We start from the raw sequence: 17,558 nt of genomic DNA on the forward strand, positions 1-17,558 counted from the left end.
CAGGAGTCTGACTGCAACAAGCTGTATAATGGCAAAACAAAGAATGAACATTTCTCAAACTTTAAATTCTAATAAACACCCAACACTGGACCTGGAAGACATTTTAAATATGAAAAAATAAAAACAGAAATAAAAAATAAAATGATTTATGAAGTCTATGTAAAGAAAATTGTCCTAAAAAAATAAAAATAAAAAGGTTTAGTTGAGAGCAAAACACCAGACTGAAGGCTATTCATCTAGCTTTTGGTAGAAAGAAAAAATAAATTATGGAAATAGAGCTCATTTTAATTTCTCATGCATTTCATTTTCTGGTTATTGCAACAGAACAAGAGGTGTGGTCATTTTCTCCAACAACTGGGAATTATCCTGGGGGGAAAAAAAAAAAAAAATAAATAAAAAATCAAATCTGAGGATAAAGTATGAACGTTGCTGCTGACGGGGCCAGACTTTAAGGCGTTAGTCCAGGGCCGCAAGTTTTTGGGACCCCCAAAGGGTCAGGATGTTCTTGTAATGAATGTATAATTAATATAATATCAAAGCTTACATAAGTCATTATTATTGTTTCTTACTGTTAAAGGGGAGTTTTTCCTCCTTACTGTCACCCCCTGCTGGTCAGGAGAAGCGTGGTTAAAGACAGCAGGCTTCCTTAGATAGTTTAAAAGTTTCTTACTTTGAATGACTAATATCAATTAGTTGTTACCAATTGATATTGGTATTTCATGACTGAAATAAAATACCTTTTTTGTAAAGTGATATTTACTGTGAGTTAGCAGTAAAGAGCTACAGTAATGACAGAAATTTAATTCTTGATATAAACTGGAGTAGTCAATAATTCTTGGGACCAAACGAACATTAGTTGACCCAGAGTAAGTTTAGCTGCATATTTCTGGATAAAGATCAGGATGAGAATAAAATGCTTGACTGATTCGGTTTCTAATGTTTCCAGATGAGAAAACATTCATTTGCCTGAAGCTAAATCCATGTTGAGATATTTCTGCTCTGCTATAAAGCTGCAGCACCAGACTCCTCAGAGACGTTGGAGGCAACAGATCGGGAAGACAACAGGACAAGTACAGGTTTCAGGTCAAACCTTTAACGACTCAGAATGAAACCACCACTTTTCAAAAACTCACTTAAACATAAATACCTGCAGCATTCTTTAAGGAAGATTGCTAAGAAAGTTTCAAGTCAAAATGCAGAACTGGATCAGAAAGCATCACCCAGGAATTCTTCCAGGGTTTCATCCTGAAAACCTGCTGAGCCTTGAGGAAGAGCTGGTCGTCCATCATTATGTATGTTTAGGTTAAAAAATGTCAAGTAAAAAAAAAAGCCAGAAATAGCAGCGTGTGAAGCCAACAGGCAGCTGAAGGGACGGCACAACTGGTTCATAACCCCTCAGTCAGTTCAGTGCCTCAACTATAAACCTTTAGCTTAATCTGACTTTACTTTCACTGGTGTAGACAAATCCCTCTTTAAAATAACCAACAACCCATCGCTTGGTGGAGGGCAAATAAAAGCCTGGTGGCCCGCCAGGCTGATAAAACACTGGGGGAGACCCCGACTTCTATCTATAGTTCTAGTCTTAAACGGGAAAGCTGTCTATATTTCTAAGTGATCTTTGGGCTGCTCTTGGTCCGATCCCTCACCGATTGCCACGGTGGACCTGTGGCAAACGGAGCTGTCAAAGGCATGGAGCCTCTGATGGCTCCTAGGATCACTGGGATACTCAAACCCCTCCACCACGATAAGGTGGCAGCCCATGGAGGGGAAAAAGAAAACCAGAAACCGTTATGGCACTCTGATGTTAAACCAAAGACCTCACAGTATTAACTGGTCTAAAATGGCTCCCTTGAGTCAACTTGATTCTGGTTCTGTTTGTTTATTCATGTTCCTTTACTTACAGACTGATATTGGACAATCTGAATTTGAAAGTTTTATTACATTCAGGATCAAACTGGACATTGTGTAGGAGAATAACACGTCTATGAATGGGTAGTATTGGCATAAACATAGCTTTTATTTCTCTCTCCATAGACGCTACACCTGGTCTGGCGTTCTGATTGGCTGTGGTTCCTTCCTGGAGGAGAACATTGGCTGACATGATGCTGCCATCACATGACCCTTCTTTGTCTCCTGCTGTCAACATTTCCATGAACATAGCAAGTTTTCCTTAACAGTTGCTCTGTTGTGTTTCTGCTCCCTCTTCTCTCAGCTCCAGTCAGTCTGGGCAGACTGCTGCTGGTACTGAGCCCAGTTCTGGTTCTGCTGGGAGTTTGTTCCTGTTAGAGGGGAGTTCTTCCTCTCCACTGTTGCTACACGCATGGTCAGTATGAGGGACTGCTGTAAAGTCAACAACTTGATACAAGCAGTTTGCTGTCGCCCCCTGCTGCTCAGGAGGAGCGAATGCTGCAAGAAACAACTCCATACAATCTGCTGGCTTTTCTTTGGTACAAACTATTTAAACTACTTTATTAACTGCGTCTAACATATTGATAAATAAAATCAACTGGAATCTGACTGAATTTAAATGACTTTCTAAAATGCTTCGACAACTTTGTGAATTAACGTTATAAATACAAATTGAGTAAATCTTTTTTGCATTTGGAGTTTTGAAGGGTTTTTGCATTTGGAGTTTTGAAGGGTTTTTGCATTTGGAGTTTTGAAGGGTTTTTGCATTTGGAGTTTTGAAGGGTTTTTGCATTTGGAGTTTTGAAGGGTTTTTGCATTTGGAGTTTTGAAGGGTTTTTGCATTTGGAGTTTTGAAGGGGTTTTGCATTTGGAGTTTTGAAGGGGTTTTGCATTTATATTGATTTTGTGCATTTGTTGGTCTAAGTATTCAATTTGTTATAAGCGTCGATTCACAAAAATGTTGTCTCAATGCACTTTGAAATAAATTAGTTCACCCACATATATTCCAATTTCTATTAATTCACAGTACAAAAAGTTAATTATAGTTTAAAAAAATTGTACCAAAGAAAAGCCAGCAGATTGTATGGAGTTGTTACTTGCAGCATTCACTCCTCCAGAGCAGCAGGGGCAGCAGCAAACCACTTGTATCGAGTTGTTGACTTTACAGCAGTCCCTCATACTGACCATGCATGTAGCAACAGTGGAGAGGAAGAACTCCCCTCTAACAGGAACAAACTCCCAGCAGAACCACAACTGCGCTCAGTACCAGCAGCCATCTGCCCAGACTGACTGGAGCTGAGAGAAGAGGGAGCAGAAACACAACAGAGCAACTGTTCAGGAGAACTTACTATGTTCATGGAAATGTTGACAGCAGGAGACGAAGTGTCATGTGATGGCAGCATCATGTCAGCCAATGTTCTCCTCCAGGAAGGAACCACAGCCAATCAGAACGCCAGACCCAGTGTAGTTTCTGTGGAGAAAAATAACCGGGACAACAAAAAGAGTAGAAAACCTAAACCGACAGCAGCAAAACCAGAGAGCTAGATCAGGATAACCTAAACCAGACATTAAATTCTAACTAACATATAACACCGAAAGACATCTTAAATATTTAGAAATAAAACAAATAAAATGAATTATGAAGTCTCTAAACAAAATTATCAGATAGAAAAATGTAAAAAACTGAGTCGTTCAAGTTCAGTCATTCTCTTTCGTCCGTCGTTGGGAGGCGAAGGGCGAAATCGGATGATCCAGGAGGATTCCTGAAGGACCACAGGACATAACTCAGAACGAAAATATCACATGTGAATATCACAAAAAAACAAACAAAAAAACTGCAGAATCCCAGCAGTACTTCTTGAGAAAGACTGCTGAGAACGTTTCAAGTCAAAATGGAGAACCGGATCAGGAAGCATCTGCCTTACCTGCTCATCTGGGAACACTTCTAGGGTTTCTTCCAGAAATCCTGCAGAGCCTGGTGATGGGGTCACTGAGGTCATCCATCAGCGGGAGGCGACAAAGGGCTTTTCCATCCGTCCGTCCGTCCTTGGGAGGCGATGAAGGGTGAAATCAGTGACGAAAACAAGATGATTGAGAAGGATTCCTGAAGACAACAGGATGGGTGCAGGTTTAAGGTCAAACTCTAACGACTCAGAATGAAGATGTCACTTTTATGAAAATCACTTACACCACAAAATACCTGTAGCATTTCTTGAGGAAGACTGCTGAGCCCGACGGTAGGGTCACCAAGGTCAGCCATCAGCCGAGGGGCGATGAAGGTCTTTTCTGTCTGTCAACGAGGTATTACCCTTCAGCTGCCATTGTTCACACACCTTTACACTTTGACTTTCAACAGGTGACCTTTTAGAATGAATTACACATATTTGATCATAGACTAGAGAATACAGGATCTGTCCTGGTTGCTGTACCCAAGATCAGAACATCTTCCTTTCATATAGCCTACCGTGTTTTTCCTGCATGGAATGGATTTACCGTTTCGTTGTATTCCTTTATTACCAATTTCCTTTAACTCATCCGACGACTTCAAAGCCTTGAGAAGTGGCTTCAAGAAGTAGCAAGCAACATTTCCTTTTGTTAGGTTCAGAGTCCAGTACCATAGTGCCCATCTTGATACCAACATTAACTACCAGTCTGAAGCCATCTGGTGTCTTCAGTCTCCATCTCAACAAAAACTGCTGATCAGCCTCTAAATCCCCTCAGTCCACATTCCAAGTGGTGTTGACAAGACCGTAAACTCTCAACCATGAGCTCAAAACCATTCTCCATCACCGTAAGACACATCGAGGATTCAAGTGGTGACAGTGGAGAAGAAAAGCATCCCTTTAACAAGACTTAAAAAAAAAAAAAAAGAAATTAAAAAAGAAAAAAACTGCAGTTATCAAACATTGGTTAAAAGTTATGCAAGCTAAAGCAATGCCTCATACTGAGGATGCATGTAGTGACAGTGTTAAGGAAAAACTTCCCTTTAACAGGAAGACTTTCCAAAGAAAAAGCCAACACTGCACAAATTATTTAAATTGGTTAAAAGTTGAGTAAGCAATGCCTCATACTGAGGATGCATGTAGTGACAGTGGAGGGGAAAATCATCCCTTTAACAGGAAGAAACCTTCAGCAGAACCAGAAGTTGGCTCTATAAGAAAGGCCATCTGTCACTACCCCCGGGGGATTTGAAAAGACTGAATAAAGAGAGAGACAGAAAAAGAAAGAGAGGATCCAGGAGTGTTTCTAAAGGAGAAAAAAGTTAAGCTACAGCAGAAGGTCCTTCGGTGGCCTCATCTAAAGAGAAACAGTTTATATGATTTTAAAAGCTACAGGGAGAAAAAAGAAACCATTAGTTGCACCAACAGGTCAGCCAGCAGCTTACTCTAAGAGAAAAACTGGGTTAAAAACAAATTTAACACTGAAAGACAGGTACCAGAGGATCAACTCTTGAAGGAAAACAGAGTTCATCTCAGATGAAAACCTGCAAATAAGAGGTTGTGTATTAGGCTGTGTAAACCTTACCTCTGACCTGTAGCTCCAGCAGATCTCTCCGTTGACCGTCGTCGTCCAGAAGAAATGAAATTAAATGAAGCCGTCCGCCGAGTTAACGCAAAAAAACGATTTTCACGTTTATATTGTTGTTGAACGCGGATAAAATTTGTTTGAGCTATTAAATTATTATAGTATGGACCCCGTTTTAGGAATATTTAGATTAGATTTCAAACTACCGTAAATATTAAGAAGATACAAAAATAAAAATAAAATGTATGTAGAAATGTGAAAGACCTTATTTTCACCCAAAAATATATTTGATAATATTCACCAAAAAGATAAATATCTTAATGCAGCTATATTCATGTCAACATAGCCACATTAAATTATTACTAATAGTATGTAGGTATGTTATGAAGGATTGCATTAGTGTTATTTACTATGCCTAAGCTGAATCACTTCCTGCATCCTCTAAAATGTTGCCAAATCTTTGGCAGGCATATTTCACATCACAACTGACTTTCAGCCATAAAAGTCAGATTCCAACATGCTAGTTACACCTAAACCTTCACAGGTCACATGACTACAGCAGCAAACAGCAAAAAAAGACCCAAGACAGAAGGATTTTCATCAGCAGAATCCTTCTCAGCGTGTAGATTCTCAGCAGAGAATCAAAACAAACCAGCACAGCCAAAAGCATCAGCAGCAAACCCAGCAGCAGCTCTTACTTTGAGATGTCTTCTGGACCCGCCATTGGAACAGTTCTTTGACTTAACAAACCTTTGGCGGGTTGGGCGGATCCGCCAGGCACCTTGTAGGGAATCCTCAGCTTGAGGGAAGCGATCCTCAACTTGATTGAAGGGAATCCTCAGCTTGATTGAAGGGAATCCTCAACTTGATTGAAGGGAATCCTCAGCTTGATTGTAGTACATCCATAATCGATCAACTGCTAGCAATCCTCAGCTTGATTGTAGTATATCCATAATCAATCAACTGCTAGCTCCAGACGCCATTTTTTTCTCAGATACTTCAGGGACGCCAGCACCCAAACCAACCATCGCTGGGATGCCATGGTCGGGCGGCCTTCTGCTGCTCTGTTTAATCACAAAAAACGGCTTCAATAACTTAACCCTCTTATAACCAACCAGTCACCGGCGAAAGGACTCAGCTTGTGTACTTCCCATTACCGTAATTTCTGGACAGTTCAACTTATAAAAAAATGTTTTAAAAGGGGCAGAAAAGCTGAGACATTGTGCTTTCATGGCATATATGATAGATGACGGTAGCCACCCGGGAAATTTTTGATATGAGCTTGATCAATCACAAGAAAGATTCTCCGTCATATTTGTCATCCAAGCTACTCTGCATCATAACTCCTGAACGATTGGTCGCATTCACAAAATTGCAAAAGTATTAGAAACTGCATAAAAGGAGCTTTTCATTCATTGTGTTTGACATGTGCAGGTTGCAGTAGACATAACAGAAAATATTCTGTTACGGAATTTCCCTGCGGAGCTTTGTATGGCATCAACAGAGTAGCGGTGTGAGAGACAGCAGAGGGCGGTTTGAAATTGCACATACAACTATGAAAATGTCTAGAAGAAAATCCACCAGACTGATAAAGAGTCCCAGAAGGGTAATATCTGAAGGCAGTGAACATGAGAGACATGTAACCAGCGAACCAGGTTGTGTAAAATGTTTGTACAAGCTAACGTTTTTTTTATATGAATGCTACACAAAACTACTGGCTAGATGTTAGCTTCATCTTGATTCTTGTATAATTTGCACAATAAATATTTACTACGCTGAAAATAAAATCGTGGCCTTCCAAAAAGAATGCCTCAATTAATATTTTTACCAAAAGTGATTTTGGAGAAAGAGAAAAAGTAACCACCACTTCTTTTGGCCAAAAGATGAATTACGGGGGAATAAAAAAACCTGTCTCTCGCCCTTTGACCTCTGGAGATGAATACCAGCACCCCTCTCAACCTGAAGTGTGCTCGATAAAGTATGGATGGATGGAAATAAAAATCCCTTTTGGCTAAAAGGATGCCACAAAAAATTAAAATGCCTGAAATAATTTAATAAAAAACAGGCATAAAAGCTTATAAATTGGAGGCCAGGTTTCACAGTTTTCGCTGCATTTATGTAATATAGTTAAAAGCTGAAATTGCTTGCCCCCGTCATCTTGAAGTTCTTGTTCAGTAATAAACCTGGAAATTTCAATTCTGATTTTTTTCCCCCTTTAAACTGTTCAGTTTTTAATAGACAGAAATGGTAAATAACTATCAGATGCTGAAAGCTGAGGTTCTGGGGAAAAAAAAGAGCAAAAAATACAGATCCAATGCACATTTGAGAATTTTACAGCCATAAAATAAAATTTCAAAAATACCAGGCGGCCCAGTTACAATTATGGTCATAAGAGGGTTTTAAACAGGGACAAAACAAACAACTTCAAAAGAGATTTCTGCAATATAATTTACCTTGTAACAAACGCAGCGATTTCAAACATGGCGGTCCCGCGGCCTACTGTCCCGCTCCTCATCAGCTGCCAAACAAACCACCGCTGAGACGCCATGGTCGGGTCGGTCCTCTGCTGCTCTGTTCAAACACACACAAAAATCGCTTCCATAACTTAATCAGGGACAAAACAAAAACCTTCGAATAAGGATTCCGAAAAATAACTTACCAAATAACAAACGCAGCGACTTCAAACATGGCGGTCCCGCGGCCTATTCGCCCACTCCACCTGATTCTCAGCAGGTGTGTTAAGGCGCCAGACTAGTTGGCCCAATCAACACGGAGACCATTTCAGGTGAGTGTGTAAAAGTTTTTAGTTGTTTAGCCTGAGCGTCCACATGGCTTCGGCGTCTTGTGAGATCGGAAAAGGCCATTTTTAAATCCGGGTTCCAGGGTGGATGAACACCAGAACTCTGATTTAGTGTCTCCGAGCGGCCTGGTGCGAACCGGGTCTTTTTAAACGCTCACGTCGAAACTGCGTCATATTTCTACCCAGCGTGGCGCATGCGCCCCACGCTCATAACGCGCTCATAAAAAACCAACATGGTGCTGTTCGGCAGTTACCAGATTTGACAGCTTTCAGTACAAACTCAAAGTAAAACCCGTAAAACCAGCCCAATTGCAAAAAGGAAAAAAAACAAAAACACCATAAATCTGAACATTTAATAAAACTATTGTTAATTTGACTATATATTTTATCGATGGTCTATCCCTAATATAGTTTTATAATAACTTATTGAAACAATAGAATTGTATATTTGTTTTAAAATGTAGGACAGGAGAAAATTTTAAGTTTATAAAATGTACATTATCTAATACAGTTTTAGAATAATTTAGAGAAAAAAAATCCTATTATAGTTTTTATATATTTTTTGTGTTTTATGCCTAAAACTATATTAGGAGTATACTGGATTGTTCTTAGAAAACACATTTTAACACATTTTCAAAACTTAATTCTAATCTGCTTCTCTAAATGTCCTGCCTCTTAAGGAGAGGGAAAAGTGCCAAATGACAATAGCTTATGAAATAATTATTTAAGTGTGTCCATTTAAAACTCTCCACTTTCCATAGATTCTGTCTTTTGATTCATATTTTAAAGATATCTTTATTCATAAATTTCTGATTAAAATGTACTATGGAGCTTTCTGAAATGTTTTTCTTTATTTTTGATTTATTTATGCAAATATAAGTCAATAAATCTTAATTAAATGTTCAGCTTTGGGGGCAACATTAATGCATTAATTGCTGGAGCTGAGGCACAAATTCTGGCTGCATGTTTCTGAGGAGAGGATGGGATTTATCCAATAGATTTAACACAATCCAGCCTGACCTGCTCTGTGAGAAACTCCAAAAGACAATTATATTTCCCTGTGATTGAATAAAATCACAGCGTGTAGCTGATTAATTATGCTCTAACAGCATTAATTTGCCCCAAAATGAATTTATTCACCTAAAGCATTTCAGGAAGAACAAAAATTGAACATAGGCACAAAGTCATTGAAACTGAGATCAGTACTCTTTATTTCCATTTTCATCAGTTTGGTTCAAAGCGGAAATTCAGATCACAACAAGTTTTGGCATATGCCACACATCATCATTCAGAAAATTATTTAAACAGTTGTGCAATTTTAAAAGTTGTTTAATGGACAACACAAAACAATAAGTCTACCCAGTTAGCCGTTAAAGCTTTGAAAAAAAAAAGACAACTTGCTTGAAAGTTTATTCCCCTTAAGACCTCGTGTCAGATTTGCTTTTATCCTACCAAATCCAGACTTATTGTAACAATTCATACAAAATGAAATGGCTTATTACAGTTACTGAACTTTTGTCCAGGTTGAAACTTTCTGATACCAAAATAGAAATCTGTTCAAGTTATTGCTAAACAGTAAGTTTTCTGGCAGCTGGTTTGATTTTTTTATCAAAACTGTTTTACCTGCTGGTAAGTTAGTCAGTCTGGTCAATAGAACCAGTGACAATTATTGTGTTTGAGTTAGTGAGAAAAAGCACTCGACTTAACAAAAACAGCAAATTAACATTACAAGTCAACATTTTTTACAATTAGTTTTCAAAACCATGAAACCCATTTACATGAAAACATAATGTTTGAAGAGCTCAAGCATCAGATTGTCAACTTTGACCCCGGGTGCCGAGGAGCACAGTCCTGAAAAAACATGTCGACGTACTGCAGGATGTGGTCAACAGCGCTGAGCAGAAGCACGTCGGTGTTCAGGTCCAGGTCCAGTTCTGACGCGTAGTTCTTCACTGGAACGATGTAGGAGGTGGACATGCCCAGAAGAGCTCCGGCTTTGTTCATCTGCAAACACACAACTCTAACATTTCAGTCCAAACTAAAGCAAACACAAAAGTTGTCTGAAATTAAACTAAATAAACTTAGTGCAACTTTTGTTATTTATTGGATCAAAAAGTAAATAAAATAGAAAAATGTGGGTTCCTGGGTTGGAGCCACTTTTGGTGCCCTAACTTTGAATGAAAAATTATTTTACTAATGCAAACTACGACACATTAATAGGTAGTCCTGCACATCAGCAGGTATGAATTGATGCATGTAAGTTTAATACATCCCCTAGCCAATAACGCCAAAGAAATTTACTATAACGTTACAATATTTTAATATTGTTTATTCAGTCTGGACTATGTAGTTAGAAAAAAAAATCACAATATAAGCATTTTATATCAGTCGATAGATAATTATCAATTAGATTTCTGTTTCAAATATATCAAATAATAAAAAGTCTTACTAAGCAATAAAAATCTGGCAATGCAGCCTTTCCTGTTTTATCCACAGTTTTAACTCTAAGCCATTATTTATTTTTAAGCAGAATTTGAGGCACAGTGGCTAAACCCTAAACTGCTGCTGCGCCAGTTACTCAACAGCTCGTTGCTTGGCAACAGTAATCTATCTTGCTTAGCTGGCCTTGACAGTTTGAGCGGCTCATCTTTCCTACTTTTGTCTGACTCTCCCAGAATGCTGTGCAGTTCTGGATCGGAGTTCAATGAAAGTATTGATTAATCATATCGATCCAAATTTATCATGATATATGTTGCTATGGATTTCTTGTCCAGCCCTACTGTTTATATTTATGAAAATCCAAAAATTTGGGCCTCATTTGGACCAATGAGTAAAGAGAAAGTATAAAACCTGACTTTAGATTACACATTTCCACCCACCGTCTCTCGAACGCTCAGGCTCTTGTAAACATTGCTCACATCTTTGGCCGTTTCTGGACAAATTTGGTCAACGTGAGTCAGCAGAGCCACCTGGTGAACCCCTAAAACAAACAAAAAATAATAATTCAACAACCCTTAAGGTAATTTAAAATCCTAACTTAGGGGGGGGAAAATGCTTGTGAACTGATAAAATTATGCAATCGTCTTTTTCCGCATTATAACGATCAAAAGGACAGGACGTCCTTAAATGTGTCAATCTTTTAAAACTGCCTTTAAAGATCAATATATTTACACTGCTACACTCTTTCCCAAAATAAATATCCATAATCCACATCATTTTTATTACAGTAGAGAAAAAAACACTTCTGTAATTATGACATTTTGTAGTAGTGCCATCTGGTGGACAAAAACAAATGTTCACCAGAAATGAATGTGTAAGTTTGTGTTAAGATAAATGAACAAAGCTAGTCTGTGCGAGTTAGTTTAGGATTATTTGAAGAACTGAGATGAGGAAAACATCTAATTTGAGTTGTATTCCTTCAACACAGCCAAAATGCATAAAATGTCCTAAAGATTTGTTAATAATGATTATATTTTTAGTCTTAGACTCCAACACTTTGATTAGAAATACTTTAGAACTTTCTATTAAGTATATTTCTTGTACTTTGATTCACTTTGCAGAAAATGAGACCTAGAAAGCATTTACCTGTTAAAGCTACATGTAAAACGGTGATTAATTTACATTATTTATGCCTCCGCGTGTCTGTCTGCTCACCCAGCTCACTGATGAACTCTCGCAGCTCTTTGAAGGTGGAGCCGAAGCCTTTGTGGCAGGATGAGATTTTCAAGGCGTCCACCATGAAGGCCACACAGTGGATTCTGTCCCTGAGGCTGGGCGTCTTCACGTAACCCGCCGTTTCTGTGCCAACTGGTTGATCCGGACTGAACTGAGGACAGAGTGAAATAAAGAAATAAGAGTGAGTTTCCCCCTATAACTGTGAGGAATATGTGTTCAGAAGATTTTAAAAAATCAGATATAATCCTCCTACCTTGTGCCCTTCAGGGACGTGGCCTTTAATCACGGACAGGATGTCGTGTAGAGTCAACCCGGTCGTCTCTCCGTCGCCGAGGCCCATGATGTCACACAGCACCAGCCCAGTGTTCTCCTCCCCCTTCTGACCGCGGATGTTGAAGGACTGTAGCTGACAAAATGGGTCAAAGTTAATAATCTAAAGCTAATGAGCAAAACTTTTCAACAAGAGAGAGAAGGAACAAGTTAAAAAAAAAATCTACATTTCTACTGTTTATTGAAAGAGGAGAGAAATAAAAGCCTTCAATGTGCAGAGTGGAGTGTTGAACAGCAGGAGAAAGAAAGACTGGAAAAAGAAAACCAGTTTCTTTGTTTAAAGTACCCGCATTATGCTTCCTTGAACATGTTAAGATGGCTATTCAGAACATGTTCATCACATTATCTTTTTTCCACAAAACCATTCTGGGATACTGAAATTTCAGTTCTGTCTATTTTGAGCTCTTTCAGAATGAGCTCTTACAGCTCCTCCTGTCACTTTAAATCCAGATAAGCTGCTAATGGCCACGCCCCCCCCAACTCAATGTTGAACCTGATACATAATTATACAACCGTGCATCTTTAAAAGCAGAAGTGGAGCCTCTGCTCCTCTTCTGCTTTCTTATTGGCACAGCCAACAAGAATGCAGCAGGTGGTTTTTGTATGGTAAGTTGACAACAAAAACACTTGTCTTTTCCAGCAGCCATTGTACAGCCCATACAGAGGTAAAACCAGCTGACCAAGCGACCTGAAGCTCTGCTAGGTTGGTGGTGATGGGCGGGGCTTTGCTTGGGTTGCTAGGTAACGGGCAACTCAAGCCTGTTACCTAGCAACGGGCTTGGGTTGCTAGGTAATTGCCTGCTGATTTGTGATGTTACATTCAGAAGGTTTTTAAACTGGCTAGTTTTCCAGACACCAAGAAAAGATCAATTTATTCCAAAACAGGAGCTGTATGTTTTTTTTCAAAGAGCTTGGGTTGTTTTTAGGAACAGTTGAGACCCAAATGGAAGTACAAAAACTAGCAAAATGTTAATTTACCTGAATAACTCCCCTTCAAAAAAATTTTTTTAACATGAATGTGTCACTTGTTCAATGAACCAAAACATTGGGGAGGTGGAAAAGACTAATTAAGGCAGAAACTTTGAATTTGGAGATGTGACATGAAAGATCCATAGTTTAAATTTTTTAATTTTCTCTTTTATCAGGACTGTGTGCAACATCAACAAACGGTCCATCAGGCGTGAGGATGTGTTCGCTGCTGGTCAACCGTTACCTTTTTAGTGAAGCTGGTGTTGAAGGAGGAGCCCACCATGGCACGGTTCGTCACTCTCCCGTTAAACACAGACTGGACTGAACTGATGAAACTGGACTTTCCAGAACGAACCGGTCCGAGGAGGAGAACCCGGGCCTGATACACGTCCTTACAGCTGGGTCTGTAGGAGCTGACAGCCTTCATCAGGCTTTTCTTCTGCCTTTAATTTAAAGATTGAAGGATCAGAAGAAGATTGAAACAACATTCATCTGCTGGAAGATGGAGGCTAAATGTACTCACTCTTCAGTCCACTGAACGTCTCTCCACTGAGAGTCCAGCTTTGACTGAAATCCTGTAAAAACTTCATCAATTAAAAGATTAATAACTACCAGTTCAATGATAGTTAGTGTGTAAACAAATTACCATGTCCAGATATGACAATGCTTCTTTAATTAACTTTAATTTATGTGTTAAAATTGACTTTGAAAAATACAGGGTGGGTTTTAAATCAAAGAAACTTAAAAACCAAAAACTGCACATTTATTCAAAAGCTTTTGCAAATATTAATTTTTTTATTTATTTCCAAAGCACATATATTTGGTTCCTATGAGTTGTGTTTACTGTACATAAAAACAAAAGAAAGTAAAGCAGTGACTGATTTTAACATAAATGTGTAAATTTAGTGTTAGAGATTATTTTTAAATAAATTAATATGTCCGCTTGTAGCTTACCTGGGATTCCTACAGGTTTTTCCTTCTTTTTCTCTTTTGTGCTGTCATTTTGTAACTGACTGGAAATAGTGAAGCTGGATGAGGTCAAAGTAAGAGCAGGAGGCGAAGGGTTGCTTACAGGTACAAAGGAGGAGGAGCTGATGGGAAGTCCGAACGAGAAACCCGCACTAATACAAGAAAATATGTGTCAGACTATGCACTGAAAAACAAAACAATAAATTTCTCCCTTTTCTAAAATCTAGACTTCTTGAGTAGTTCAACCCAAACTTTTCTCAAAAACAGTGTTGAAGTATAAATTGGAAGTACGATGATTTGCTAAGGTATTTAAAAAGGAGCTGCCATAAAGACGTGGCTGTGGTTTACTGAAGCTGCAAGAGAGCAAAACATTTCAGTACTGAACAGAACTGGGCTCACAATGTGGCCGACCTATTAGGATTAACAAAATACATGTCAAACTTCAGAGCAAAAGTCTAAACTCAACATTTTTGATATTTTATAAACAAAGAGAGACAAGAAAACATAACACAAAAAATAAATAGTTTTTCCTAACTAGTAAAAAAAGCATTAGGCTGTGCATTGACACCTTTATTATTCTATATTTTGGTCATCTTGTGCCTAATGGAAAAACCTGTAACCATGCAGAAATTTAGAGAAGTGTGACAATTGTCTGCTTTATATTTTTGTAAAGCACTTTGAAATGCCTTGTTGATTATAAATTATGGCAACAAAGTGATAGTTGATATAATTGTGAAGGAATTTAACTTTAAGGAAAAACAATTAATTTAATTATGTTTGTGTGGGACAATTCCTGGGGCAGAAGAGTGAAATCAAGGCGCTATCACACAGTAAAATTTTATTATTCAATATTGTTTACCTTACTGATAAAATATATTTAAGCTGATAGCATTTACACATAAAGTGAAATTCAATTGATAAATTATAATTTTATAAGATCAACATAACAAACTACACACAGTCACTTTTTATGAATAGACTCCTAGTATTTATTTTGTAAATAGTCACATTTAGACTGACTGGGGGAAGTAAGAAGTAGTAGGACGTTGCTAATTTGGTTTGATCAAAAATATATTAAAATGCTTCAGGAAATAAGTTAATTTGCTTAGTTGTAATTTATGCTACCTGTATCTGCTGTCCATGGGTTTGTAGCTCCCTATTTGATATCTTCTTGTCTCTGTTATCTTGGTTTGTTTATTGAAAGCTTTTCCTCTTACCTAATCAACACAGCTGTGTCACATTGCTAATTTACTCTGGCTGTTTTTATTCCCAGGTTTTCCCTTTCACTTCCTCTTTGTTTTCTCCTCAACCTGCTGTTTTTTCTTCCCTCCAAAGTTCATGTTTAAGGACTTCCTGCTAGCTACATATTTGCTTCTGTTTAGGTTAACTATTGCTACAATATTAGTTACTTTAAAGTAAACAAAAGTGAATAAAATTTTGATTGGTGGAGCTTATATCTGCTGGCCCATACACGTGTTTAAATAAACTAGAATCAGTTATGATCACTTTAACACAATTTAAACTTACTCTCTATTCATTAAAAAGAATGATGTACTTAAAATGCACCACTTAAAATAGACTTTGTTGCTTAAGAAAACTCAAAGCTCCGCTTTTTCCTTCCTCTCAATTTTCCATTATTGGATACAGAACTCTGTGAACAACCAGCTTCTTTAGCAACAGCGACTCAAACTACTGCTGCTAAAGAGGAACTGTCAAGCCAACAGTCTTCCCCAGATTGTTTATGTTAATTTCGACATAATATGTCTTAATTAAGACTAATGGTTTTACATTGCATAGTTTGAGAAACTGCAGTTTTTGTTATAAGTTTCTGTAAGCCATAAACTCATAAATTAACACATCTCAATTTCACTTTTTTAATCGAATCACGAAAATAAATCAACTTTTCTAGATCGTCTATAAGAATCTTTTCTGCTGTCAGTTTTTACAGAAACCGATCAAGCGAAGTAGGTCGCAAAAGTGCAGAAGCCTCCAGCAGAAATTTTAAAGCAAGTTAATCAAATTATTCATTTACTTCTTGCAACAGAAACTCTGGATACCTGCGTTTGTCTTCGCTTTTTTTCTCCATAGTGACCTCTGCGAGTGGACGTGACAGCGCGCAGCAGATGCGTGGACAAAGGAAACTTTAATTTCTCCACAGCGACGTTTTACCAAGAAAAGAAAGTGAAACCGAGAATTTCATAAACCCACACAGCTGAGTGGCGGAACAAGCGATCCATTTACACAGACGGTAGTTCTTAAAGTAAAACTCATCCCCAAATCAACTTTTTTTTTATTTAAATTGCCCAAATAGGTCATTTGAGATTCTATGTTTATGATTCTGCGCGAATTCGGACATTTTTGTGTAATTCTTTTAATTCGGCATTAGTTTGCATAAAATCGTCCCACTACTCCGGTCAGACGGAAGTTGAATGTTGTTGGATGTTTTTGTTTACGTCACCGCTTCTCTGGCTGCAATGCGCGCTCCCGACACAGGGGGGACAGAATTAAGAAAAAATAAAAAAATAAAATAAGTCATATTTCACTTCAGGCTGCAGTGTAAATGTAGCCTATTCTGATTCGAATCAGAATCAGAGTTCATTTTAGTGACATTTAATGTTTTAAATGGGCTATATATGTAATATTTCAGGGTTAGTCGTGAAACCGCAGAATTAGACATTTCCCCTCCTGCACAGCAGGGGGTACTATCGAGATAACTGAGCGAACCGTTGGGTCCATTGCGGCGAATATTTAAGATATTTACAGAATATGTTCATTTGTTTCGGGAATTAATTCACCTTAACTCTTGAAAGCTAACAACAAACCGGTTTGCGAATTAAGCTCTTTCTCTTATGCTTTAGGAACCAAAGAGAAGATGGTTTCTTTTGGGAAAAAAATACCACTTCTTCACCAGGGAAATTACTACGACCTGGCTGGCAAGAAGGCAGGAGAATTAACCCATTACACACCTTATATTTATTACGGCAACAAACCTGAAGAGCAGGCTGCATTTATCCCAGTTTACCAATAGTTTCCTGGATCTAACATTGTTGTCAGAAGAAAAGAGAGTAGACAACTTTTTTATTTTTTTATTGAGAAAACATTTATTTACAAATAGAAAAAAAAAAAAAGAGGAACAGAACACACTTCTATAAAAAATACCTAGTACAAAAAAGACAGAAAACAGACATTATAGACATTATGGTAAGTTAAAACATTCAATGACCTACATTATTCATATCTGTTTACAGCTTTTTGTTTGCAGTGTTGTAAATAGTGGTTAAAAATAGTTTGATTTTCTTAATTAAAACTGTAAAAAAGGGTGAAAAATTATGAAAATGTACATTTGTCATTGTCTTCCGCTTTCATTTGTATTCCTTGCATG

The 17,558-nt window shown here is 37.9% G+C and overlaps 1 protein-coding gene and 1 long non-coding RNA gene across 10 annotated transcripts; both read right to left on the reverse strand.

Annotated features, from left to right (window-relative positions):
* Positions 1-3,306: 3,306 nt before the first annotated feature.
* Positions 3,307-8,364, reverse strand: LOC122839107. 2 transcript variants are annotated; one of them, XR_006371982.1, is made up of 5 exons: positions 8,093-8,364; positions 7,887-8,004; positions 4,109-6,497; positions 3,834-4,012; positions 3,307-3,671 (listed from the first exon to the last, which is right to left on the reverse strand). It is a non-coding gene; the product is annotated as an uncharacterized LOC122839107 (long non-coding RNA). The 2 variants fall into 2 exon arrangements; XR_006371983.1 differs by having other exon boundaries at positions 4,097-6,497.
* A 1,063-nt stretch (positions 8,365-9,427) lies between these two features.
* ifi44g (interferon induced protein 44g) lies at positions 9,428-16,432 on the reverse strand. Of its 8 annotated transcripts, none has more exons than XM_044130430.1 (8): positions 16,234-16,432; positions 14,162-14,328; positions 13,731-13,782; positions 13,452-13,650; positions 12,162-12,308; positions 11,888-12,059; positions 11,113-11,213; positions 9,428-10,237 (listed from the first exon to the last, which is right to left on the reverse strand). In XM_044130430.1, the coding sequence occupies exons 1-8, from the start codon at positions 16,260-16,262 to the stop codon at positions 10,043-10,045; spliced, it is 1,062 nt and encodes a 353-aa protein (XP_043986365.1). In that variant the 5' UTR covers positions 16,263-16,432; the 3' UTR covers positions 9,428-10,042. The 8 variants fall into 8 exon arrangements, with proteins under 8 accessions (XP_043986365.1, XP_043986362.1, XP_043986363.1 ...); XM_044130427.1 differs by having other exon boundaries at positions 13,731-13,791; positions 16,234-16,429; XM_044130428.1 differs by having other exon boundaries at positions 12,162-12,314; positions 16,234-16,427.
* Positions 16,433-17,558: the final 1,126 nt, after the last annotated feature.

The sequence above is a fragment of the Gambusia affinis genome, linkage group LG10, assembly GCF_019740435.1.
Source record: "Gambusia affinis linkage group LG10, SWU_Gaff_1.0, whole genome shotgun sequence".
In the NCBI taxonomy this organism is placed as follows: domain Eukaryota; kingdom Metazoa; phylum Chordata; class Actinopteri; order Cyprinodontiformes; family Poeciliidae; genus Gambusia; species Gambusia affinis.

Bases quoted from the DNA above. Each gene is read 5' to 3' on its own strand.
- ifi44g (XM_044130426.1), bottom strand. From the start codon at position 16,262: ATGGAGAAAAAAAGCGAAGACAAACGCAG. The intron at 14,329-16,233 runs GTATCCAGAGTT...TTCTTGTATTAG, and splicing joins AAAAGCGAAGACAAACGCAG to TGCGGGTTTCTCGTTCGGAC. The intron at 11,214-11,887 runs GTGAGCAGACAG...TGTTTGTTTTAG, and splicing joins AGAGTTCATCAGTGAGCTGG to GGGTTCACCAGGTGGCTCTG.